General features: G+C 52.5%; 2 protein-coding genes across 2 annotated transcripts in view; one reads left to right on the forward strand and one right to left on the reverse strand.

The window, feature by feature from the left end:
- The first annotated feature begins 2 nt into the window (after nucleotides 1-2).
- zdhhc24 (zinc finger DHHC-type containing 24) lies at nucleotides 3-19,051 on the forward strand. Its single transcript, XM_059963034.1, has 5 exons — nucleotides 3-721; nucleotides 2,018-2,295; nucleotides 3,756-4,092; nucleotides 11,830-13,350; nucleotides 18,406-19,051. The coding sequence occupies exons 1-3, from the start codon at nucleotides 372-374 to the stop codon at nucleotides 4,061-4,063; spliced, it is 936 nt and encodes a 311-aa protein (XP_059819017.1). The 5' UTR covers nucleotides 3-371; the 3' UTR covers nucleotides 4,064-4,092; nucleotides 11,830-13,350; nucleotides 18,406-19,051.
- LOC132390424 (cation channel sperm-associated protein 1-like) overlaps nucleotides 13,361-26,526 on the reverse strand; it is a 40,636-nt gene continuing 27,470 nt past the window's right edge. Inside the window, exons 11-13 of the mRNA XM_059963033.1 lie at nucleotides 21,734-21,818; nucleotides 19,302-19,488; nucleotides 13,361-16,380 (exon numbers count right to left, since the gene is read on the reverse strand). Of these exons, the coding sequence (XP_059819016.1) occupies nucleotides 16,279-16,380; nucleotides 19,302-19,488; nucleotides 21,734-21,818 (374 nt within the window). The 3' untranslated portion in view covers nucleotides 13,361-16,278. The remainder of the gene's footprint in view (nucleotides 16,381-19,301; nucleotides 19,489-21,733; nucleotides 21,819-26,526) is intronic.

Genomic DNA, 26,526 nt, shown 5'->3' on the forward strand with positions numbered 1-26,526 from the left:
AAGTTAGGTATTGGTTTCCGGGGGAAGTCGGGAGTGGGTTGAGTCTTTTGCTGGGGTCTGCTGGAGCCTGCTGGTGCTTGGCGACCTCCAGCAGGACCTGGAGCCTGGTGACTTTCTGTTGAGATTTGACCCTCTCAGCTGGTCTCTTCTGGAGGCTTTGCTGACCCCCCCCCCCCCCACATTGAGTCCGGCAGCTCAGCTGGTCCCTGTTAATTCAGCTCTGCCTGTGGTGGGGGTCTGCTGGTAGCTAATCGCCTCTGCTGGACGTGAAATGAAACCCAGGTTTCTGGTGGCCCGCTGTGAGCTCTGATCGCCCTTCCCGGCGTCTGCTGGTGGCTAAGTTGGTCTCTGCTGGTGTTGAGTGTGGGAGCATGGCAGTACTGGAGAGGTTTGAGCCGGCGGCCTATGCCCCTCTCTGCATGACCTCCATCATGACACTTACTGTCTCCCTGGAGGTGGTATATGTCATCCTCACCGACCCACACTTGGCCCCTGCCCCCTCCGTGGATAGGACAAGGTCTAGTTTGGAGCCAGAGCCCTGGGGGACACCTCGTACCGTGGCCAGCCCTGGTCGGGCTTTGGGGATGTGGCAGATAATCCACCTTACCTTCCTAGCCTTCGTGCTGGGCAACGTGCTGGGAAACCTCTGCTTGTTCATCCGGAGGAACCCCAGCATCCGCGGAGTGTTCCTGGCCAACCAGGCGGTGGGACAGGGCTGGAGGTAAGCGGCTGTGCCTGGGTGAGTGGGAGAGAGCAGGGAGGGGGGGGCGCTAGGATTTCAGAAAGATCAAGGGTGAATGGCCGTCAGGGTGAGTCTCCACCCGTCATACCGGGCGAATGTTGATCGGACTCATCGGATCAGCAGAGTTTGACAGGTCAGTGAATGGGGAGGGGTTGGTCCCATTGGGAGTGAATGGGAAGGGGTGGGGTCCCATTGGGAGTGAATGGGGAGGGGTTGGTCCCATTGGGAGTGAATGGGGAGGGGTTGGTCCCATTGGGAGTGAATGGGGAGGGGTTGGTCCCATTGGGAGTGAATGGGAAGGGGTGGGGTCCCACCTGGAGTGCAAATGGTGGGAGTGAATGTGATCGGGTGGGATCCCGTTGGGAGTGTGGATGGTGGGGGTGAATGGGACGGGGTGGGGTCCCATTGGGAGTGAATGGGAAGGGGTGGGGTCCCATTGGGAGTGAAGACGGTGGGAGTGAATGGAAAGGGATGGTGTCTCACTGGGAGTGCGGATGGTGGGAGTGAATGGAAAGGGGTGGTGTCCCACTGGGAGTGCAGATAGTGGGAGTGAATGTGATCGGGTGGGATCCCGTTGGGAGTGTGGATGGTGGGGGTGAATGGGAAGGGGTGGGGTCCCAATGGGAGTGAATGGGAAGGGGTGGGGTCCCATTGGGTGTGGACAGTGGGGGTGAATGGGAAGGGGTGGGGACCCATTGGAAGTGTGGACGGTGGGGGTGAATGGGACATGGTGGGGTCCCATTGGGACGGTGGGAGTGAATGGGAAGGGGTGGGGACCCATTGGGAGTGTGGATGGTGGGAGTGAATGGGAAGGGGTGGGGTCCCATTGAGAGTGTGGACGGTGGGAGTGAATGGGAAGGGATGGGGTCCCATTGGGAGTGTGGACGGTGGGAGTGAATGGGAAGGGGTGGGGTCCCATTGGGAGTGCGGACGGTGGGAGTGAATGGGAAGGGGTGGGGTCCCATTGAGAGTGTGGACGGTGGGAGTGAATGTGATCGTGTGGGATCTCATTGAGAGTGTGGACGGTGGAAGTGATCAGGACGTGGTGGTGGTGAAGACTGTGGGTTCGGTCTTTTGGTTGTTGATCTGCAGGTGGGGGGGACGGAGGGACGAGGTGGCAGTGTGTGGCTGTCAGAGGGTGTATGTATGGTTTGGGAGTCAATGGTTGAGGGTTACTCAGCGTGGGGGTCGGTGATGGATGACTGCCAGTGGGTGGATAATGGTGGGCTGCTCTCTCCGGGTGGCGTTGGCCTCATTGCCCCTTTCCCTCCGCAGCTACTGCTTCCTGTGCGAGAGCCACGTGCCCCCGCGGTGCTCGCACTGCCCCGACTGCAAGGTGTGCGTGCTCCGCCGGGACCACCACTGCGTCCTCTTCGGGCAGTGCGTGGGCCACGCCAACCACCGCTTCTTCCTCTGCTGCCTCCTCCACATGTGGCTGGGCCTCCTCTACGCCATCTCCCTCAACGCTGACATCTTCCTGGGCTTCCTGCAGGAAGGGCCCTCCCTGCACAGCCTGTTCCTCCTCTTCATTCCCTGGGCCATGCTGGTTACAGGTGAGTGGCGCGCGCCCGCCCGCATACCGCAACTCCCCCCCCACAACCCGCCTGAAGATAGCCCCGCTAAACCCGTGGCTAATCTGCCCTGAGGGTTGTGAAGTGGGTGGTAGATCAGACAGCAAAGACGTGAGATCTGGATGAGTTGGGGGCACGAGTCCCAGGAATGGCAAATGCAGTTTGACATAAAGGGCACATACAGAAACTGTGAGTGTGGGATACGGAGACCGGGAACTGTGCACGGTGATTCCCAGTGTGGGATACAGAGACCTGGGAAATGTGCACGGTGATTCCCAGTGTGGGATACAGAGACCGGGAACTGTGCACGGTGATTCCCAGTGTGGGTTACGGAGATCAGGAACTGTGCACGGTGATTCCCAATGTGGGATACAGAGACCGGGAACTGTGCACGATGATTCCCAATGTGGGATACAGAAACCGGGAACTGTGCACGGTGATTCCCAGTGTGGGAGACAGAGATCAGGAACTGTGTACAGTGATTCCCAGTGTGGGATACGGAGAGAGGAACTGTGCACGGTGATTCCCAATGTGGGATACGGAGACCAGGAACTGTGCACAGTGATTCCCAGTGTGGGATACGGAGATCAGGAACTGTGCACGGTGATTCCCAGTGTGGGATACGGAGACCGGGAACTGTGCACGATGATTCCCAATGTGGGATACAGAGACCGGGAACTGTGCACGGTGATTCCCAGTGTGGGAGACGGAGATAAGGAACTGTGTACAGTGATTCCCAGTGTGGGATACGGAGAGAGGAACTGTGCACGGTGATTCCCAGTGTGGGATACAGAGACCGGGAACTGTGCATGATGATTCCCAGTGTGGGAGACAGAGACCGGGAACTGTGCACGGTGATTCCCAGTGTGGGATACGGAGAGAGGAACTGTGCACGGTGATTCCCAGTGTGGGATACGGAGAGAGGAACTGTGCACGGTGATTCCCAATGTGGGATACGGAGAGAGGAACTGTGCACAGTGATTCCCAATGTGGGATACGGAGATCGGGAACTGTGCACGGTGATTCCCAGTGTGAGATACAGAGATCGGGAACTGTGCACGGTGATTCCCAGTGTGGGATACGGAGATCGGGAACTGTGCACGGTGATTCCCAGTGTGGGGTACGGAGAGAGGAACTGTGCACGGTGATTCCCAATGTGGGATACGGAGAGAGGAACTGTGCACAGTGATTCCCAGTGTGGGATACGGAGAGAGGAACTGTGCACGGTGATTCCCAATGTGGGATACGGAGATGGGAACTGTGCACGGTGATTCCCAGTGTGGGATACGGAGATTGGGAACTGTGCACGGCGATTCCCAGTGTGGGATACGGAGATGGGAACTGTGCACGGCGATTCCCGGTGTGGAGGTCACTGCTGTCTGGGAATGTTGCTTCGATTGCTCGTGCCTGATCTGTGCTCCTCGTCTCTCCCGCTCGGACAGGCCATGTGGGCATCCACACCTTTGCATTTGCCTTCGTGGCGGACACGTGCATCCTGGGCTTCCTCTTCGTGTCCGCCTTCCTGTTCTTCCATCTGCGGCTGCTGTGGCGCGGACAGACCACGCGGGAGTGGAGCACCGGCCTGAGCGGCCTCTACGACCTGGGCTGGTGGCAGAACGCGGTGGAGCTGCTGGGCCGCCGGTGGTACCTGGCCTGGCTCTGCCCGCTGGTGCCCTCCCCGTTGCCTGGCAACGGGGTGACCTTTGAGACCAGGCCACTCCCGGCACATCAGCCCACCAACACGTACTGAGAGATCTCCCACCCCAGCCACCGTAGATGGTAAGTCAAAACCTTGGAACGTCAGGGCGTTTTGTGAGGGGTGCAGCAGTAGCTTTGCCAAGATGGGAAAGGGTTAAAGACAAAAGTGATTCCTCCCCCCACCACACAAAACTAAGATCACCTTAAGATTGGAACATAGGGCAGTAGTGCAGTCACTCGAGTCGAGTATGCGGTTAGAGTCATTAAAATAAAAGTATGGCGCAGAAACAGGCCCTTCGGCCCATCTAGTTCATGCCCAATCATTTAAACTGCCTTCTCCCATCAACCCACACAAGGCCAAGTGGATAAGGCATAGGCCTAGTGATCTGAAGGTCGCTGGTTCGAGCCTCAGCTGAGGCAGCGTGTTGTGTCCTTGAGCAAGGCACTTAACCACACGTTGCTCTGCGACGTCACCGGTGCCAAGCTGCTTGGGTCCTAGTGCCCTTCCCTTGGGCAACATCGGTGGAGAGGGGAGACTTGCAGCTCGGGCAACTGCCGGTCTTCCATACAACCCTGCCCAGGCTTGCGTCCTGGAAACTTTCCAAGGTGCAAATCCATGATCTTATCGAGACTAACGGAGGCCTACAATACACCAGGACAATAGCCCTCCATACCCCCACCATCCAAACCTTTTAAACGTTGAAATCGAGCTCACATGCACCACTTGCTCATTCCACACTCCCACCACCCCTTGAGCGAAGAAGTTTCCCCTCGTGTTCCCATCCAACCTTTCACCTTTCACCCTCAACCCACGTCCTCTAGTTGGAGTTGCACCCAACCCCAATGGAAAAAGCCTGCTCGTATCTATTTACCCTGTCTATAATTTTGTGTACCTCTGTCAAATCTCCCCTCAGCCTTCTACTTTGCAAGGAATAAAGTCCTAACCTGTTCAATCTGTCCCAATAACTCAATAATTCCCAGTCTATCCTCCAGACCCGGCTGTTCAAACTATTAGATTTGGGTGGAGCTCCAACTAGAGGACATGGGTTGAGGGTGAAAGGTGAAAGGTTTGATGGTAACGTGAGGGGAAACTTCTTTGCTCGGGGGGGGTGGTGGGAGTGTGGAACGAGCAAGTGGTGCATGCAAGCTCAATTTCAATGTTTAAGAGAAGTTTGGATGGTGGGGGTATGGAGGGCTATTGTCCTGGTATGTGCAGAGTAGGCCTCCGTTAGTCTCGATAGACCATGGATTTGTGCCTCGAAAAGTTTCCAGGGCGCAAGCCTGGGCAGGATTGTGAGGAAGACAATGGGGAATATCTGCGCGAGAATGTATGGAGGGTGACGTGTGGGCAGCCAACACAGGCTCATTTACATCCGAGTCGGGGTCTGTTGTCGCGGAACGCAAGTTGACTGGAGACCCTCCACCCTCAGCTCACTGCCCTTGTGATGTTCCATCGTCTTCCACCAGCTCCACCGCCGAGATCTTGGTTGGATCACTCTGTGTGGAACCTCCCCCCTGACGCATCGCAGTTCGGATTCCAACCTGCTCTGCAGTAACAAAGAAACAGAGACACACACGCACGTGCGTGCGCGTCTGGAAATGCAGTTGACTGTTCACTCCCTGTCCCTTCGTAGATGCTGCCTGGCCTGCTGAGTTCCTCCAGCGTTTCGTGTGCGTTCTAGCATCTGCAGAGTCTGCTGTGTTTTTGGCCCCGCCGACCCGTTTACCCACCGCGACCTTTCACTCCCGCCATAGTCAACGGGACGTAGACGGGATGCTGGGCTGGGCTGAGAGGGGGCAGATGGAGTTCAACCCAGAGAAGAGTGAAATGGTTCACTTTGGAGTACAGGGTTAATTGTAGGAGGAACAGAGGTATCTTGGGGTCCAGGCCCATAGATCCCTCAAGGTTGCTTCTCGAGCTGATGGGGTTGCTAAAAAGGTGTGTTGGCCTTCATTAATTGGATTGTGTTCAAGAGCCACGACATCATGTCGCTCCATAAAACCTTGATTAGACTCCGCTTGGATTATTCTGTTCAGTTCTGGTCGCCTCATTATCGTAAGGATGTGGAAGTTTTAGAGAGGAGATTTACCAGGAAGCTGTCTGGATCAGAGAGCATCTCTAGCTGGGGCTTTTCTCTTTGTAGCAAAGACAGCTGACAATACGTCAGAATAAAAAAAAGGAGTAGAAGATTGATGCGAAATGATGCAGGAGCATGGCGACTGGATGTATATAATTGTGGTACATTAATATTTAGAGATACAATATGATAACAGGCTCTTCTGGCCCAACGAGCCTGTGCAACACAATTAAACCCATGTGACCCATTAACCTATTAACACGAACGTCTTGGAATGTGGCCATGCGGGAAAGCATGCAAACTCCGGATGGACGGTGGTGGAATTGAACCCTGACCTTCCAATCACGGGTGTTGTTGCTTGGGCGCCATGGTAGCATGGAGGCTGGCGTTACGCCGTTACCGGTCGGGGCACCGGAGTTGCGGAGCTCGATTCCGGCTCCGCGTGTAAGGGGTTTGTACGTCCTCCCCCTGAACTGCGTGGGTTTCAAACATTTATTATCAAAGTACAGTCGGCCCTCCTTATCCTCAATCCCACGTGGGCCGAATTCAACCAACCACAAACCGTGAAAACCCGCAAGTGCTCTTCCAGCACGTTGTTCGAGCATGTAGAGACTTCCTTGTCTTTATTCTCTCAACAATGCAGTTTAACAACTATTTTACAAAGTATTAGGTATTATTAGTAATCTAGAGATGGCTTAAATTATACTGGAGGATGTGCATGCGTTATCGTGGATCGGGATCAAAAAAATCGGAAGTTCTTTTACTAAGCAAGTCGGAACAGGTACGTCTGGTATTATTTAGCGTCAGTCAAACGTTTGTCTTAGTATATAGTATATATTTTACCTTTCTACGCATATAAGACACTTCAGAACGTATGTTTCAGTGCCGGGCTCGGGAACGGATGTTCTCGGGACTCGGGACAGACTGCTTTAATTTCATTTCATTTTTCATTTTTCAATCTTTTTTTATTGATATTCAAATAAAGAATATACAAATCGGAAGAGGTTTAACAAGTAGATAATATAAAAGACATATAAACAGCAATAGTAAAAACAGAAAGTATATAATGTCAAAATCAAATAGATAAAATATTAACAACAACACACACAAAATGCTGGTGGAACACAGCAGGCCAGGCAGCATTGTGAGGGAGAAGCGCTGTCGACGTTTCCGGCTGAGACCCTTCATCAGGACTAGATAAAATATGCTGTTATATATACAATGGTCAAAAAAACTACAACTCCTCATAACAATCATTAGAAATTTTATTGATAAAGAAAAATACCCCACTAACTAAACTGAAACAAAAAAAAGAGAAAGAAATAAAAAGCAAAGAAAAAGAAAGATTGGGCAGTCCAATTGAGGATAAAATTAGAAAAGGAGAGAGAGAGAGAGAAAGGAAAGAAACACGTCCTTCCAGTCATCTCCGAACCTTCATGGAGAAGGATTTTCCCCAAAGAGGATAAAGAAAAATAAATAGATAAAAGTGGCTACAGATCGTTATCGAGTGCGCTCTCCACCGTGCCGGGTTGATGTGGAGGATCAAAAACCCAAAACCCAATAACTAAACCATTGAGTTGCTTAGTGATAATTGTAGCTTTCATCGGGGCAGAGCCTTTCTCACTTTATCCTTTTTATTGTTCCGATCGTTGACCGACTGTAGCCTAACGCTTTTCCAGTGACTGATGGCGTTTCACCTCTTTCCGATTGCTTTATTACTTCCACTTTATTTTCAATCGTGATCGTGATTATTTTCGTGAACAGAAACACTGCGGATTCAGAGCTCTACCGCCGGGTCCTAATGTCCACCGCACTGAGACAGGTTAAATAAGGTCCGGGGTTCCGCCGGGTCCTAATGTCCACCGCACTGAGACAGGTTAAATAAGGTCCGGGGTTCCGCCGAGTCCTAAGGTCCACCGCACTGAGACAGGTTAAATAAGGTCCGGGGTTCCGCCGGGTCCTAAGGTCCACCGCACTGAGACAGGTTAAATAAGGTCCGGGGTTCCGCCGGGTCCTAAGGTCCACCGCACTGAGGCAGGTTAAATAAGGTCCGGGGTTCCGCCGGGTCCTAAGGTCCACCGCACTGAGGCAGTTTAAATAAGGTCCGGGGTTCCGCCGGGTCCTAAGGTCCACCGCACTGAGACAGGTTAAATAAGGTCCGGGGTTCCGCCGGGTCCTAATGTCCACCGCACTGAGACAGGTTAAATAAGGTCCGGGGTTCCGCCGGGTCCTAATGTCCACTGCACTGAGACAGGTTAAATAAGGTCTGGGGTTCCGCCGGGTCCTAATGTCCACTGCACTGAGACAGGTTAAATAAGGTCTGGGGTTCCGCCGGGTCCTAATGTCCACCGTATTGAGACAGGTTAAATAAGGTCTGGGGTTCCGCCGGGTCCTAATGTCCACCGCATTGAGACAGGTTAAATAAGGTCTGGGGTTCCACCGGGTCCTAATGTCCACCGTACTGAGACAGGTTAAATACGGTCCGGGGTTCCGCCGGGTTCTAATGTCCACCGTACTGAGACAGGTTAAATAAGGTCTGGGGTTCCGCCAGGTCCTAATGTCCACCGTATTGAGACAGGTTAAATAAGGTCTGGGGTTCCACCGGGTCCTAATGTCCACCGTACTGAGACAGGTTAAATACGGTCCGGGGTTCCGCCGGGTTCTAATGTCCACCGTACTGAGACAGGTTAAATAAGGTCTGGGGTTCCGCCAGGTCCTAATGTCCACCGTATTGAGACAGGTTAAATAAGGTCTGGGGTTCCGCTGGGTTCTAATGTCCACCGCACTGAGACAGGTTAAATAAGGTCTGGGGTTCCGCTGGGTCCTAATGTCCACCGTATTGAGACAGGTTAAATAAGGTCCGGGGTTCCGCCAGGTCCTAATGTCCACCGTATTGAGACAGGTTAAATAAGGTCTGGGGTTCCGCTGGGTTCTAATGTCCACCGCACTGAGACAGGTTAAATAAGGTCTGGGGTTCCGCTGGGTCCTAATGTCCACCGTATTGAGACAGGTTAAATAAGGTCCAGGGTTCCACCGGGTTCTAATGTCCACCGCACGGAGACAGGTTAAATAAGGTCTGGGGTTCCGCTGGGTCCTAATGTCCACCGCACTGAGACAGGTTAAATAAGGTCCGGGGTTCCGCCAGGTCCTAATGTCCACCGTATTGAGACAGGTTAAATTAAGTCCGGGGTTCCGCCGGGTTCTAATGTCCACCGGACTGAGACAGGTTAAATTAAGTCCGGGGTTCCGCCGGGTTCTAATGTCCACCGGACTGAGACAGGTTAAATAAGGTCCGGGGTTCCGCCGGGTCCTAATGTCCACCGCATTGAGACAGGTTAAATAAGGTCTGGGGTTCCGCTGGGTCCTAAGATCCTCCGCACTGAGACAGGTTGAATAAGGGACTTGAGCATCTGCAAATTTTGGTATCTGCGAGGGGTCCCAGAACCAATCCCTCGCGGATAAGGAAGGCCGACTGTATGGATGCAGTATACAACCTGAGATTCGTCTTCCCCACAGACAGCCACAAAACAGAGAAACACCACGGACCCCATTTAAAGAAAAACACCAAACATCAAAACCCTCCCACCCCACCATGAAAAAAAATGTGGGAAACGGCAAAAGAGCGAAAAGATGAAATTGAGAGGCATTTACAGTTCAGCTCAGTGTTGGTTCGCAGTGGGCCGCCCTGATTCAAAGCTCTCCCAAAAGTAGTAACAAAAAGGGAGCATTCAGATCAAGAACACATCATAAACCTGAATTAGGGCTCAATCTGCGTCGTTTAAACCTTGCCCCGCCATATTGTTCAGTGAATTTTCAGGTGATTCTGCATTGTTCTGGAGGCCTCTCTGTGCAGACTGAACCTGACTACGTCCTAGTCATTCCTCTAATGACTTTAATTCCTCTAATCTGTCCAGCTTGTATAAGGCGGCTACAACTACTTTGTTCTTGGCTTTTCTGTCTGTTTTTAGTCTTGTTCCTCCCCTTTTCTTATAAGACATAGAAGGTAGAACATGGAACACTGCAGGACAGTACAGGCCCTTCAGCCCACAATGTTGTGCTGACCTTTTAGCCTACTCCTCGATCAGTCTACCTCCAAGAGGACCACCACCCTGTCATAGGGTTTGGAGGCTTGCCTGCCCGAATGACCTGGAGCGCTTAGTTGGCTGCAGTCAGGGCTCTTGGTGGGGTCAGAACAAGAGCGGTCCACTGGTCCTCCAGGTTCAGGAGTTCAGCTCGGGGCGAACGACCCTGACCGGTCAAGCACAAAGCTGTTACAGGAGCAGCGACGTCCAAATGCGACGGCGTTCCTGGGTCTCCACCCGAAATTTCATGACTGGCACCTAGTACGCTGCCAGAGATGGAGGACTTTCATTGCTGTCGTAAATGCCAGCGGTGTAACGTGCAGGAGGGAGAGAGAGAGAGGCCGATCTAACCCTCCGCTCCTCTGTAGTCCCCCTTTCTTTTTAATCATCCGTGTGCCCCACTATGCAGTTCTCATGTATCTACCTCTACTACCACCCCCAGCAGGGCGTTTCACACACTCACCCACCACTCTCTGTGTAACAAAAACAACACTATACCCCCCCCCCCCATACTTTCCTCCAATCCCCTTAAAAATTATGACCCCTCGTATTAGCTGTTTCCATCCCGGATAAAAAGGTCTCTGGCTGTCCACTCGATCTATTGCCTCTTATCATTCTTGTACACCTCTATCAAGACAAAAGGAACGCAAGGGGCTACATTTTCACCCAATATACAGAACGAGCTGCCTGAGGAAAAGGTTGAGGCAGGTACACTAACAATGTTTAAAAAGGTACAGTCGGCCCTCCTTATCCACGGGGGATTGGTTCCGGGATCCCCCGCGGATACCAAAATTTGCAGATGCTCGGGTCCCTTATTTAACATGTTATCAGTGTGGTGGTCCTTAGGACCCAGCGGAACCCCGGACTTTATTTAACCTGTCTCAGTGCGGTGGACATTAGGACCCGGCGGCGCAGCTCTGAGTCCGCAGTGTTTCTGTTCGATTGAAAACAAGGTGGAAGTAATAAGTCGATCGGACAGAGGCGAAACGCCATCGGTCATTGGAAAAGCGTTAGGCTACAGTCGGTCAACGATCGGAACAATTTAATGGAGCGTGTGAAAGGCCCTGCCCCGATGAAAGCTACAATTATTACTGAGCAACGCGGTGGTTTAATTATTGAAATACGTATGTTTCTTAAGTGTTTTATATGCATAGAAAGGTAAAATATGTACTGAAGAAAACGTTTGACTAACTGGTGCTAAATAATACCGGATGTACCTGTTCTGACTTCAAATCCAACTTAAAGATGGACTCAGGAATGGAACTCATTCATAACCCGGGACTGCCTGTTCTCTCAGGGCATTTCTAGATTACTTACAATACTTAATACAATGTAAATTCTGTGTAAATAGTTGTTATACTGTATTGTTCAGGGAATAATGACAAGAAAAAATAGTCTGTGCTGCTCAAGCAACGAGTGCTGGAGAGAGAACTTCCGGGTTTTCCTGATCCGCGGATAAGGAGGGCCAACTGTACTTGGATAGGAAAGGTTGAGAGGGATACGGGCCAAGCGGGGGTGCAAAGACTAGTTTGGAAGGCATTCGTGGTCGAATGGGCCCGTTAGGCGGAAGGCCCCGTCCCTGTGAGGTATTACTCAGTAACTCAAAAGGTCTTAGCTTTTGCTGTAACCCAGAACTTGTGCATTCCCTGTTTATCCAGACGTGGACCTGATCTCTGAGAAGGAGGCTCCTTCAACGTCGCCCCGCACGACCTCCGCTCGAGTCGCCGTGGACGCACGGACTCCCGCCCGATGGCTTCGTGAGGAAACTGCCCTACCCCCCCCTCCCACCCCCTCATGGTCCCTGGACACCGCAGTGCCTCGCACGGTCCCGGACGATTGGATGATGGCCGTGAGCCTGCTGCCCGTCCCCGCCAGGAAATATCGCAGGGAAGGCTTTTCTTCATAGCAGACCCTCCATGCCGTACTCCTGGCCTGTTTACACCCTCGAGGGAGGCGGGAGTGAGTCCATTCGGCCCTTTGGGACTGTTCCACCATCCGCTGCGATCCGGACTGATCGCGAGTTCCACGCTCTCAGCCTGTCTGTCTTCAGAGTTGGAAGTAAATTTATTATCAAAGTTCCTGCTGTAGTTACCATGTGCCACCTGCAGATTGGCGTTCCTGCAGGCATTTACAAGAAAATAAAAGAAATGCAATAGAGTCTTCAGAAAGAAACTTGACGTAAATAAGGGCTAACAGCGTGGAAATGGGAGACAAGCTGTGCAAATAAAATAACAGAGAGAACGTGAGTTCTGAAGCCTCTTGAAGTGTGTGTGTAGGTTACAGAATCAGTGCCGTGCTGTGGTGAGCGAAGTTATCCCCGCCGGAGACTTAGTGAGGTGTGCCATTTACACTGACGGCCAGCACACCCCCACGCGTGTCGACCACGCGCCCCGTAATGCCCGTTCCTGAACCTGGTGGCGTGGGGCCTGAGGCTGCACGAAGGTGGCAGCAAGAAGGGAGCATAGCCTGGACGCTGGGGGTCACCGGTGACGGGTGCAGCCTCCTCGCGGCCGCACTCCGTGTAAACGTGCTGAGCGGTGGGGAGGGCTTTGCCTGTAATGGACTGGGTGGCGTCCACCGTTTTCTGCGGGCTTCTCCGTTCCTGGGCATTGGGATCTCCTGCGGTCAGAAAACTCTCCACTGTTTTGGTCTTGGTGATATCCCAAAACTTCACAAGCTTTTAAGAACGTAGAGGTGCTGCCGCATCTCCTTTGCGATGGCACGCGGCGTGCTGGCCCCAGCACAGCTCCGAGGAATTTAAAGCTCGTGACTCTCTCCACCTCCGGTCCTCAAATGACGACTGGCTTCTTCCTCCTGTAGTTGATCACGGGCGTTTTGGTCTGGCTGGCATTGAGCGAGAGGTTGTTGTTGTGGCGGTGCTTGGCCGGATTTTCAGACCCCCTCCCGTACGCTGATCCGTCGCCCAGCGAGGGCGGTGCTGTCAGCAAATTTCACAATGGCATTGGGGCTGTGTTACAGTCATAGGTGTAAAGCAAGTGGAGCAGGGGGTGCCTGAGGACGCAGCCTGTGCCGACGGAGATTGCAGAGCAGACGCTGCTGCCGATCCGAACTGACTGGGATCTGCCGGAGAGGAAATCCAGCTGCACAGGGAGGTTCCGAGGCCCGGATCTCGGAACGCCCGGATGAATTTCAAGGGAGTGGTGATGCTTTCAACGCTGGTGAATAAAAATCCACTCCTTTCAGTGGTTTGGGGTGGGGAGGGGTAGATCTTCAAAATGACGAAAGGCCCCAATGGGGCAGGAGCAGGCATTTGGCCTTTCAAGCCTCTCCCGCCATTCAACATGATCCCATCTGTTCTGCGCCCTCTCTTCTGTGCCAGTCCCCCATCGCCCTCAATACCCCGGTCGTTCAAAAAATTTCCCTCTTTAAAAGCCCCCTTGACTCTGTTGAGGGCAGGAGCTTATTCTTATTTAAGTCCATCACTCCTGCTGGGGCTTAGGCCCCTGGCAGCAGCTCACCAGAGCCCTCTGGTTGTTCCCTAGGTGTTGGCCAGCTTCCCCTTCCTTTCCCAGGAACGAGGGCTTTGGAGCTTCTGTTGACATTTCTAGGTTTTTAACGGGATGGGGCGGGTTGCTCGCCCCATTCCCAAACCTCCTCTTGCAGCCAGTTTCAGGCCTGTGGCGGAATTTCCATCGAGAGTGGGGGAGATTCAAACAAGAGGCCATGAGTTGAGAGTTAGGGGGCAGAAGTTTAAGGGTAACACGAGGGGGAATTTCTTTACTCGGAGAGTGGTGGCTGTGTGGAACGAGCTTCCAGTAGAAGTGGTAGAGAGGCAGGTTCGGTATTGTCATTTAAAGTAAAATTGGATAGGTATATGGACAGGAAAGGAATGAAGGGTTATGGGCCGAGTGCAGGTCGGTGGGACTAGGTGAGGGTAAGCATTCAGCACGGGCCGAGATGGCCTGTTTCCGTGCTGTAATTGTTATATGGGTCGGTGGGACTAGGTGAGGGTAAGCATTCAGCACGGGCCGAGATGGCCTGTTTCCGTGCTGTAATTGTTATATGGGTCGGTGGGACTAGGTGAGGATAAGCATTCAGCACGGACTAGAAGGGCCGAGATGGCCTGTTTCCGTGCTGTAATTGTTATATGGTTCTCCGGAGTGTGGGGCGTCGTGGTGGGCGAGAATTCCAGAGATTCGCTGACCCTCCGCCCCCCCCCCCCGAGGAGAATTTTCACCATTTTGGATTCAATGCAGTGGGCCCATGCTGACTCCAGAAGGCAAAGCCATTCTCCTCCTCTGTTTTACAAGAACCACTCCCCGCCCCCCCCAACGATCCTGTGGCCCCATCACCTTGCTGAAGGCTCCCCCACCGAGGGCAAACACCTCACCCCACCCTGCCCCCTCAGCATCTTCTGCATTTTAATATCGTCCTTTGATCAAAGTGTATGTCCGATTCATTTACCCACAGCCCTCCCATCCCAGGACGTTTCCATCGAGTGGACGCTGGCACTTTGGAGCCCTGACTAATCAAAAACCTAACAACCTCAGCTTCAAATACACCCAATAACTTGGCCTTCCTGGGCGTCTGTAGCAATGAATTCCACAGATTCACCACCTCGTGGCTAAAGAAATCCCTCATCATCTAGAAGGATGCCCCTCTATTCCTAGGCAGCACCCTCTGGTCCTAGACTCCCCCACCACAGGAAACATCCTCTCCACATCCACTCTATCTGTGTCCTCTGATCCTAGACTCCCCCACTATAGGAAACATCCTCTCCACATTCACTCTATCTGTGTCCTCTGGTCCTAGACTCCCCCACTATAGGAAACATCCTCTCCACATCCACTCTATCTGTGTCCTCTGGTCCTAGACTCCCCCATCACAGGAAACATCCTCTCCACATCCACTCTATCTGTATCCTCTGGTCCTAGACTCCCCCACTATAGGAAACATCCTCTCCACATTCACTCTATCTGTGTCCTCTGGTCCTAGACTCCCCCACCACAGGAAACATCCTCGCCACATCCACTCTATCTGTGTCCTCTGGTCCTAGACTCCCCCACTATAGGAAACATCCTCTCCACATCCACTCTATCTGTGTCCTCTGGTCCTAGACTCCCCCACTATAGGAAACATCCTCTCCACATTCACTCTATCTGTGTCCTCTGGTCCTAGACTCCCCCACCACAGGAAACATCCTCTCCACATCCACTCTATCTGTGTCCTCTGGTCCTAGACTCCCCCACTATAGGAAACATCCTCTCCACATCCACTCTATCTGTGTCCTCTGGTCCTAGACTCCCCCACTATAGGAAACATCCTCTCCACATCCACTCCATCTGTGTCCTCTGGTCCTAGACTCCCCCACTATAGGGAACATCCTCTCCACATCCACTCTATCTGTGTCCTCTGGTCCTAGACTCCCCCACTATAGGAAACATCCTCTCCACATCCACTCTATCTGTGTCCTCTGGTCCTAGACTCCCCCACTATAGGAAACATCCTCTCCACATCCACTCCATCTGTGTCCTCTGGTCCTAGACTCCCCCACTATAGGAAACATCCTCTCCACATCCACTCTATCTGTGTCCTCTGGTCCTAGACTCCCCCACTATAGGAAACATCCTCTCCACATCCACTCTATCTGTGTCCTCTGGTCCTAGACTCCCCCTACTACAGGAAACATCCTCTCCACATCCACTCTATTTGATTGGTTTCAAAGAGATTCCCTCCCCCCACCATTCTTCTAAATTCCAGCAAGTACAGGCCCAGAGCCATCAAATGCTCCTCGTACATTAAACCTTTTGTTCCCAGGATTATTCCCGTGAACACCCTCTGGTCCCTCTCTAATGCCAGCACATCTTTTCTTTTGACAAGGGGCCCAAAGTCTGCTGGCAATACTCGCAAGCACCTCCTGACCAATGCCTCACAAAGCCTCAGCGTTACATCTTTGCTTTTCCAGTTGCTGGCTGGAATCGGGTGGGGGGGGGGTGGTGGAGGTGGCACTGGGGCTGCATTCCTCTCGGATATAACTTCCCCGAAGCCGTCTCGCTGGGTCTGAGCACAGAACGCAGCGCGCGTGCAGAATCGGGAGAGCGGGAATGGTCAGAATTGCACAGAGCCACAACGCAACGAAAGATTATTTATTTACTGTTCCTGCTGAAGGAGTGGATGGGTGGGGTGGGGCTGGTGACTCGAACCCCTTCGAACAAGGTCTCCACCTCGCGCTCCCTGGGTCTCATGGTCTGCGAGAGAAGAAAACAAGGGTCACCTCAGGCTGCACTGCACCCCTCCCCATCTCCCGTCTACTGCCCAGAGTGGTTTGTCCCATCAGTATAAAACCACGAGGGGCAAGGTCATAAAGATTAAAGATTAAGAATTAGCTTGTCACACGTACAGCGAAACATGGAGGGAAACGTGTCAGTTTGCATCAACAACCAGCACTGTCTGAGGATGTGCTGGGGGCAGCCCACAAGTGTCGCCGTGGTTCCGGCGCCAATGTAGCATGGCCGCAAGTCCCTAACGTTAACCCGTGGGGAGGAAACCGGAGGAGACTCGCGGAGAGAACGCACAGACAGCAGCGGGAATTGAACCCAGATTGCTGGCGCTGTGAAGCGTTATGCTGACCGCTACGCTCCGGGGCGTGAATGAGGTGTTACTCGCGTACACAACCAGCTGGGGCCTGGGAAAAGTCCTCCGATCCCAGCGGTATACAGGTTAACGCTAGGGACTTGTGGGCTCTTATGGTCTACAAGTCAGGGAGGGGGAGAAAAAGCCATTCAGCCCAACTCACCCCTGCTGATTAAAAAAATGCCCATTTAAACCAGTGCCATTTGCCAGCATTTGGCCCGTATCCCTCTAAAACTTTACTATTTCTGTACCTGCCTTTTAAATGTTAGTAATGTACCTGTCTTCGGTGCTACCCTCCAGTATGCGCTCAGCGGAAGAGGAGTTGGATTGCGTTTGTCCGCGGCTGCACTGGCATGCGGTGAACCAGCCTCTTTCCCCCGCCCCACCTTCGCAGTCCCAAAGGAGAGTCTCGACCAAAAACGTCACCTGTTTATTCTTCTCCACAGATGCTGCCTGACCTGCTGAGTTCCTCCAGCATTTTGTCTGTGTTGCTTGTGATGGGGAATGCTGCTCCATCAGTCCTAGTGTCACGATGCTCAGGGACTTGGGCAACATATTTATTTTTGGTGACAGTTTTTCTGCTTTCGTAACTATAAGTGTGGTCTGTGACTGTTGGTGCTGTGTTTTGCAGCAGCTTCGATTGGAACCGTAGAACATGACAGCACAGAAACAGGCCTTTTGGCCCTTCCTGGCTGTGCCGAACCGTTTTTCTGCCTCATCCCACTGACCTGCACCCAGCCCATAATCCCTCCATAACCCTCTCATCCATGTACCTGTCCCAAGTTTTTCTTAAATGTTAAAAGTGAGCCTGCATTTACCACTTCATCTGGCAGCTCATTCCACACTCCCACCACTCTCTGTGTGAAGAAGCCCCCTCTAATGTTCCCTTTAAACTTTTCCCCTTTCATTCTTAACCCATGTCCTCTGGGTTTTTTTCTCCCCTGGCCTCAGTGGAAAAAGCCTGCTTGCATTCACTCTATCTATACCCATCATCATTTTATACACCTCTATCAAACCTCCCCTCATTCTCCTACGCTCCAGGGAATAAAGTCCTCACCTATTCAACCTTTCTCTGTGACTCAGTTTCTCAAGTCCCGGCAACATCCTTGTAAACCACCTCTGCACTCTTTTTCAACCTCTTTAATATCCTTATTAGTCGTATTCAAGTGTGTGCTCGAATGGCAATTAAATTTGAACCAAACCAATTCCTCTGGCCGTTTATTTCCACCACCCTCCGGGCAAAGAAGTCGCCCTTCGGGTTCCCCTTAAAACCTTCCCCTCAAGCCAATTCCTTCTTGATTCCCCAAGTCGTTGGGGCTCAGCAGCGGCTAGATTGGAGCCCTGAGACAACTTGAGTTTAATTGAAGCCCCATTGTCAAGGACCCCCAACACCCTTTTCTCTCTGTCGCCATGGGGAAGGAGGTACAGGAGCCTCAGGTCCCACACCACCAGGTTCGGAGACAGTTATTACCCCTCAACCATCAGGCTCCTGAGTAGAGGGGATAACTTCACTTGCCTCAACTCTGAACCGGTGCCACAACCCACAGACTCACTTTCAAGGACTCTTTACACCTGGTACTCTTAGTATTATTAAGTATTATTATTCACCTACTAATATATATTTTTTTGTAATTGCACAGTTTTGCACATAGGTTGTTTGTCTGGCCCCTGCACATGTAGCACCGGTGTGGATCCCCAGCTGTGGGTAAATAGCCCCACTGCCTCGGGAGTAAAACCCAGACAGCAGATCCGGAGCGGAGCCCCGAAGGCGGCTGGACATCACTGAACATCCCCCCGGCAGATCCTGTGGCCGAGCCGGTGACAAACGTATCGCTTCATTAGCTTTCCTTCGGACGCCACCGGTGAGGCCGAGAGGGGGATCTTGACGACTGGGGCGTCTCAGGATCTCCACACTGTCCGTCCAGGCTGGTGTTGATGATCACCCATTGTCCTTCGAGACGGACAGAAGCTTTATGTGCAGCTTTCCATTGATTCTGTGGTTTATCTTTCTATTTACCGTCAATGCCCACAAGAAAGCGGATCTCAGGGTAGTATATGGTGACATTTACATACTTTGATTATAAATCTATAATCAAGTTATTTACTGGTAAAATGAATTTACTTTGAACTTTGATCGCCAGTGCTGTGAAGCGTTGCGCCAGCCGTTCCACCCAGTGAGTTCCAGAGATCGAACTCTGGTTGGGTCACCGAGGTAGTGCCACATTATTACAGTGCGTGCGTTCTTCCCGTGGCCGTCTGGGTGCTCCAGTTCCCCCCCCCACTCTCCAGAGGCATACCGGTTAGTCGGTTAATTGCTTACCCAGACATGGCCAAAGCAGCACTCACAAAATGCCGAAGGAGCTCAGCAGGCCAGGCAGAAAAGAGCGAACAGTCGACGTTTCGGGCCGAGACCCTTCATAGCTAGGCCAGGGTTAAATGGGTGGGTGGCCAGGGGCTGTTCCGCGCTGTAACTCTAACAGAAAGGGAAATTAATAAAAGGCCGCCCGATTCCCTTCAAGAGTCTGTCCCCCCTCACCTGGAACCGAGCCCTCTTTGAGGTGCCCTGCCCGAGGCTGCCCTCTGCCGCCCTGAGGGAGCTGGGCTGTACCTCGAAGAAGCACTCGAGGGTCTCATTCAGCATGGTGTTCTTCATCTCGAACAGGTACAGCTGGTGCTCGATGGCCCCCAGCAGCTGGAAACAGTAGAGTATCAGCATCTTCTCCCTGTGAGGCAGGGGCAGGGCACAGTGAGAGGAGGGGAGGGGTACCCCACACTCAATCCCCCACCAGTCCCATCGCCAGATCCCATACCACCAAAAGCACTCGTGAGTAAGTACCCTTCAGAACAGTGAGGCAGGAATAGAATTCTTACTTCACAGACTCTTTCCATCAGACTCCCAATGGGACCCCACCCCTTCCCATTCACTCTCAATGTGACCCCACCCCTTCCCATTCACTCCCAATGTGACCCCACCCCTTCCCATTCACTCTCAATGTGACCCCACCCCTTCCCATTCACTCTCAGTGACCCCACCCCTTCCCATTCACTCCCAATGACACCACCCCTTCCCATTCACTCCCAATGACCCCACCCCTTCCCATTCACTCCCAATGTGACCCCACCCCTTCCCATTTACTCTGAATGGGACACCAACCCTTCCCATTCACCCCCACTGTCCACACTCCCAATGGGACCCCACCCCTTCCCATTCACTCTCAATGTGACCCCACCCCTTCCCATTCACTCCCAATGTGACCCCACCCCTTCCCATTCACTCTCAATGTGACCCCACCCCTTCCCATTCACTCTCAGTGACCCCACCCCTTCCCATTCACTCCCAATGACCCCACCCCTTCCCATTCACTCTCAGTGACCCCACCCCATTCACTCCCAATGACCCCACCCCTTCCCATTCACTCCCAATGTGACCCCACCCCTTCCCATTCACTCTCAATGGGACCCCACCCCTTCCCATTCACTCCCAATGTGACCCCACCCCTTCCCATTTACTCTGAATGGGACACCGACCCTTCCCATTCACCCCCACTGTCCACACTCCCAATGGGACCCCACTCCTTCCCATTCACTCCCAATGGGACCCCACCCCTTCCCATTCACTCCTAATGTGACCCCACCCCTTCCCATTCACTCCCAATGTGACCCCACCCCTTCCCATTCACTCCCAATGGGACCCCACCCCTTCCCATTCACTCTCAATGGGACCCCACCCCTTCCCATTTACTCTGAATGGGACACCAACCCTTCCCATTCACCCCCACTGTCCACACTCCCAGTGGGACCCCACCCCTTCCCATTCACTCTCAATGTGACCCCACCCCTTCCCATTTACTCTGAATGGGACACCAACCCTTCCCATTCACCCCCACTGTCCACACTCCCAATGGGACCCCACCCCTTCCCAATCCCACCGTCCGCACTCCCAATGGGACCCTACCCCTTCCCATTCACTTCCACCATCCGCACTCCCAATGGGACCCCACCCCTTCCCATTCACTCCCACCGTCCAAAATCCCAATGGGACTCCACCCCTTCCCATTCACTCCCACCGTCCACACTCCCAATCGGACCCCACCCGTTCCCATTCGCTCCCACCGTCCGCACTCCCAATGGGACCCCACCCCTTCCCATTCACTCCCACCGTCCGCACTCCCAATGGGACCCCACCCCTTCCCAATCCCACCGTCCGCACTCCCAATGGGACCCCACCCCTTCCCATTCACTCCCACCATCCGCACTCCCAATGGGACCCTACCTCTTCCCATTCACTCCCACCGTCCACACTCCCAATGGGACCCCACCCCTTCCCATTCCCACCGTCCACACTCCCAATGGGACCCCACCCCTTCCCAATCCCACCGTCCACACTCCCAATGGGACCCCACCCCATCCCATTCACTCGCCGTCCGCACTCCCAATGGGACCCCACCCCATCCCATTCACTCCCACCATCCAAAATCTCAATGGGACCCCACCCCTTCCCATTCACTCCCACCATCCGCACTCCCAATGGAACCCCACCCCTTCCCATTCACTCCCACCGTCCAAAATCCCAATGGGACCCCACCCCTTCCCATTCACTCCCACCGTCCACACTCCCAATCGGACCCCACCCCTTCCCGTTCACTCCAACCGTCCACACTCCTAATGGGACCCCACCCCTTCCCATTCACTCCCACCGTCCAAAATCCCAATGTGACCCCATCCCTCCCCATTCATTCCCATAGTGCAGTGCTGCCTCCCACAATGCAGGACGGCGATCAGAGTTAGAGAGAGGAGCTTTGAGCTCAGACTTGCTGCTGGTCTCTGTAAAAATCTTTATCCCTGTGGTCATCATCTCTACCCCTCTGACCACCCACCCCACCCACCTCTACCCCTACGCCCACCCAACCCCCTCACCACTACCCCTCTTCCCACCCACCCACCTCCACCCTCCTCGCACACTCTTACCTGTGTGTCTGTTTGTTATAGTGTTCATCGATGACCCTCATCAGGAACATCTCTTTATCTTCTCTCACTCTGTTCACCTCGCCCTCTGCCAGGATCACAGACAGCAACTGCGTGTGAGGAGCCACTGTCCCAGCCCCACTAGCACTCCGACCACATGACACAGGGGCAGCATCGGACCATTTGCTCCATCCAGTGATCTGCCATTTCATCATGGCGGATTCATTACCCCTCACAACCCCCTTCTCCTGCCTTCTCCCCGTAACCTTTGATACCCTGACTGAGCAAGAACCTATCGACCTCCACAGCCGTCTGTGGCAGCGAATTCCACAGATTCACCACCCTCGGACTACAGAAAATCCTCCTCATCTCTGGGTCGTAAAGAAAACTTTTAGCACTTTGGCCTTCATAAATCAATGTGCTGCGTACAAGAGATGGGATGTTATACTGATAAGACATTGGTGAGGCCTAATTTGGAGGATTGTGCACAATTTTGGTCACCTACCCACAGGAAAGGTGTAAATAAGGTTGAAAGAGTACGGAGAAAATTTACAAGGATGTTTGCCAGGTTATAAGGAAAGATTCAATAGAACTTTATTTCTTAAAACTAGAAGATTGAGAGGGGATTTGATAGAGGTATATAAAATTATGAGAGGTATAGATAGAGTGATTGCAACAGGCTTTTTCCACTAAGGTGGGGGGGGGGACGACAACCAGAGGTCACGGGTTAAGGGTGAAGGGTGATAGGTTTAAGGGGAACATGAGGGAAAACTTCTTCACTGGAAAGAGTTGCCAGCACAAGTGGTGCATGCGAGCTCGATTTCACCGTTTGGGAGAAGTTTGGACAAGTGCACGGATCGTAGGGGAATGGAGGGTTGTGGTCCCAGTACATTCATGGGAGTAGGCAGCTTAAATGGTCTGGCATGGACTAGATGGGCCGAAGAGCCCTTTTCTCTGCTGAACTTTTCTATGAGTCTGTTCTAAAGGGACGTCCTTGTATTCTGAAGCTTTGTACTCTGTCCTAGACTTCCCCCACTACAGGAAACATCCTCTCCACATCCACTCTATCTGTGTCCTCTGGTCCTAGACTCCCCCCCTATAGGAAATATCCTCTCCACATCCACTCTATCTGTGTCCTCTGGTCCTAGACTCCCCCACTATAGGAAACATCCTCCCCACATCCACTCTATCTGTGTCCTCTGGTCCTAGACTCCCCCGCTATAGGAAACATCCTCTCCACATCCACTCTATCTGTGTCCTCTGGTCCTAGACTCCCCCACTATAGGAAACATCCTCTCCACATCCACTCTATCTGTGTCCTCTGGTCCTAGACTCCCCCACTGTAGGAAACATTCTCTCCACATCCACTCTATCTGTGTCCTCTGGTCCTAGACTCCCCCGCTATAGGAAACATCCTCTCCACATCCACTCTATCTGTGTCCTCTGGTCCTAGACTCCCCCACTATAGGAAACATCCTCCCCACATCCACTCTATCTGTGTCCTCTGGTCCTAGACTCCCCCACTATAGGAAACATCCTCTCCACATCCACTCTATCTGTGTCCTCTGGTCCTAGACTCCCCCACTGTAGGAAACATCCTCTCCACATCCACTCTATCTGTGTCCTCTGGTCCTAGACCCCCACTGTAGGAAACATCCTCTCCACATCCACTCTATCTGTGTCCTCTGGTCCTAGACTCCCCCACTGTAGGAAACATTCTCTCCACATCCACTCTATCTGTGTCCTCTGGTCCTAGACTCCCCCACTGTAGGAAACATCCACTCTATCTGTGTCCTCTGGTCCTAGACTCCCCCGCTATAGGAAACATCCTCTCCACATCCACTCTATCTGTGTCCTCTGGTCCTAGACTCCCCCACTATAGGAAACATCCTCCCCACATCCACTCTATCTGTGTCCTCTGGTCCTAGACTCCCCCACTATAGGAAACATCCTCCCCACATCCACTCTATCTGTGTCCTCTGGTCCTAGACTCCCCCACTATAGGAAACATCCTCTCCACATCCACTCTATCTGTGTCCTCTGGTCCTAGACTCCCCCACTGTAGGAAACATCCTCTCCACATCCACTCTATCTGTGTCCTCTGGTCCTAGACTCCCCCGCTATAGGAAACATCCTCTCCACATCCACTCTATCTGTGTCCTCTGGTCCTAGACTCCCCCACTATAGGAAACATTCTCTCCACATCCACTCTATCTGTGTCCTCTGGTCCTAGACTCCCCCACTGTAGGAAACATCCTCTCCACATCCACTCTGTGTCCTCTGGTCCTAGACTCCCCCGCTATAGGAAACATCCTCTCCACATCCACTGTATCTGTGTCCTCTGGTCCCAGACTCCCCCACTTTCGGAAACATCCTCTCCACATCCACTCTATCTAGGCCTTTCAATATTCCATAGGTTTCATTGACAACCTGGCATTATCTTTTGTTTACTGAAGACGCTTCTTGCAAACTACAGTCCGGCAGCGCTACACAGAGACAAAAGTCAAAAAGAGATCGGCTTTACTTGTCACGTGTACATCGAAACACACCGTGAAATGCGTCGTTGGCATTAACGACCAACACAGTGCGAGGAAGTGCTGGGGGCAGCCCGCAAGTATCGCCGCGCTTCCGGCGCCGACATGGCGTGTCCGCAGCCCTGACCGGTACGTCTTTGGAGCGCGGGGGCTAGCCAGAGCACCCGGAGGAGTCCCAGATAGTCACAGGGAGACCATACAGACGGTGGCTCGGTCGGTGTTCGCCGACGGTGTAATTGCCCCCTTCGTCTCTGACGAGCTTCTGGTCAGAGAATTGCGTTTTAAAAGGATTTTTACACGGAGGGCGGTTGATTACGGGGTAATCAGTACGTGTATGCTTTACAGCGCCAGCAATCAAGATCGGGGTCCAAAGGCCCACGGATTAGTAAGCTGAGGGCAAGCTGCGTTAGCACCAAAAAGTCTTCAAAAGACAGCTTCAATCACTAAGGACTCCTGCCACCCAGGACATGCCCTCTTCTCATTGCTACCATCAGGGAGGAGGTACAGGAGCCTGAAGACACACACTCAGCGATTCAGGAACAGCTTCTTCCCCTCTGCCATCAGGGAGGAGGTACAGGAGCCTGAAGACACACACTCAACGATTCAGGAACAGCTTCTTCCCCTCTGCCATCAGGGAGGAGTTACAGGGGCCTGAAGACACACACTCAATGATTCAGGAACAGCTTCTTCCCCTCTGCCATCAGGGAGGAGTTACAGGGGCCTGAAGACACACACTCAACGATTCAGGAACAGCTTCTTCCCCTCTGCCATCAGGGAGGAGTTACAGGGGCCTGAAGACACACACTCAATGATTCAGGAACAGCTTCTTCCCCTCTGCCATCAGGGAGGAGGTACAGGAGCCTGAAGACACACACTCAGCGATTCAGGAACAGCTTCTTCCCCTCTGCCATCTGATTTCACCCATGAACACTACCCCACTATCTGTTTTGTCTTTTTTGTTTATTTTTAATATATAATTCCTGATTGCAATTTATGGTGTTTTTTTTAAATTGTGTACTGCTGCCGCCAAAGACAAATTTCACGGTGATACCGAGCCTGATTCGGAAAGTGTGGCGGCACTTGCCTCCTCGGAACCGTGCTGGCAGTTGCGCTTCTCCCGCTGCGTTCCGTCACGCGGTCGGTCCTGTCCGACCAGCCGGTGTGGGGGAGTCGCCAACGCATTATCCCCCCCGGCTGTGATTGTGAGCACATGGAAGATGAAAGAGGCGCACTTGCGAGCTTGACTGGGGCGGGGCGGAACAGGTTCCCTTCTACTCGATCGGCCAGGATGGAATGGGCTGAATGGCCTAATTCTGTTCCTGTGCCTTGTAGTCTTACATGCTCAGGTTCGCTCAGTGGCTTCTCAATTAGATACCTCCAGTGCCATCCCAGCCCAACCACCTCAGGGGTTTGACGTGTTGTTCAGAGACTGCACACCACTATTGGTCACTGTCAGTTTGAACCAGTCCGGCCAATCGCCTCTGACCTCTCTCATTAACAAAACGTTTTCTCTCAAGCGGTGCTGTGTCTTGGAGAAAATTAGAAGTCGAACCTTTATTTGATCTTGAGAAGAGATGGGGCTCACTTGCTCGTTACTGACAGATTTCTTCCACGATCTCAGTGCAAATTTTTTTTTTGATATATCTTCCTTTCTTGTTGGCGGTTTGGTGGTTATTTTTAGAAGCTTTCTGTATGACGCACGGCTCCGGGGTTGTGCCCCCAATGTGGTTCTTTTTCTCCCCCTCACTTTTCTTGCTTAGTAGGGGTTTTTTTTTAATTTCAGAAAAATTTTTAATCTTTAAGATGGTTTTTTTTGAGGGATTGTCAGTGTTGTTACTTCAATGTACCTGTGTGATTTTTGAATAATAATACTAAAAAATTTGAAAAGGAGACATTTTCGCCCACAGAACTGCCGCTCGCTGGATATTTTCCTGTTAGTCACACCCTTCTCTATAACCTCCAGAGACATGAAAAATCCCAGGGAATCAGCGGTTTCTGAGATACTCAAGTCACCCCGTCTGGCACCAACGATCACGGTCACAGTCACTTCGATCGCTTTCTCCCCCTTTCTGATGTTCGGGCCTAACAACTGAGCCCCTTTACCGTGCCTGCGAGCATCTATGTATTGAGTTGCTGCCGCACGATTGGCTGATTATAGATATTCGCGTTAACGAGCAAGTGTACAGGGATACCTAATAAAGTGGCCACTGACTCGCCCACCCCTCCCTGTCACCCAGCTGCGCAGAACCAACCAACAGGAAG

The sequence above is a fragment of the Hypanus sabinus genome, unplaced genomic scaffold (assembly GCF_030144855.1).
Source record: "Hypanus sabinus isolate sHypSab1 unplaced genomic scaffold, sHypSab1.hap1 scaffold_890, whole genome shotgun sequence".
Lineage (NCBI taxonomy): Eukaryota > Metazoa > Chordata > Chondrichthyes > Myliobatiformes > Dasyatidae > Hypanus > Hypanus sabinus.

What these genes read in the sequence shown, in the direction of transcription:
- zdhhc24 (XM_059963034.1), top strand. Translation starts at nt 372, where the DNA reads ATGGCAGTACTGGAGAGGTTTGAGCCGGCGGCCTATGCCCCTCTCTGC. An exon ending in GCGGTGGGACAGGGCTGGAG is followed by an intron (nt 722 to 2,017) that starts GTAAGCGGCTGT and finishes TTCCCTCCGCAG; the next exon opens with CTACTGCTTCCTGTGCGAGA. An exon ending in CTGGGCCATGCTGGTTACAG is followed by an intron (nt 2,296 to 3,755) that starts GTGAGTGGCGCG and finishes CCGCTCGGACAG; the next exon opens with GCCATGTGGGCATCCACACC.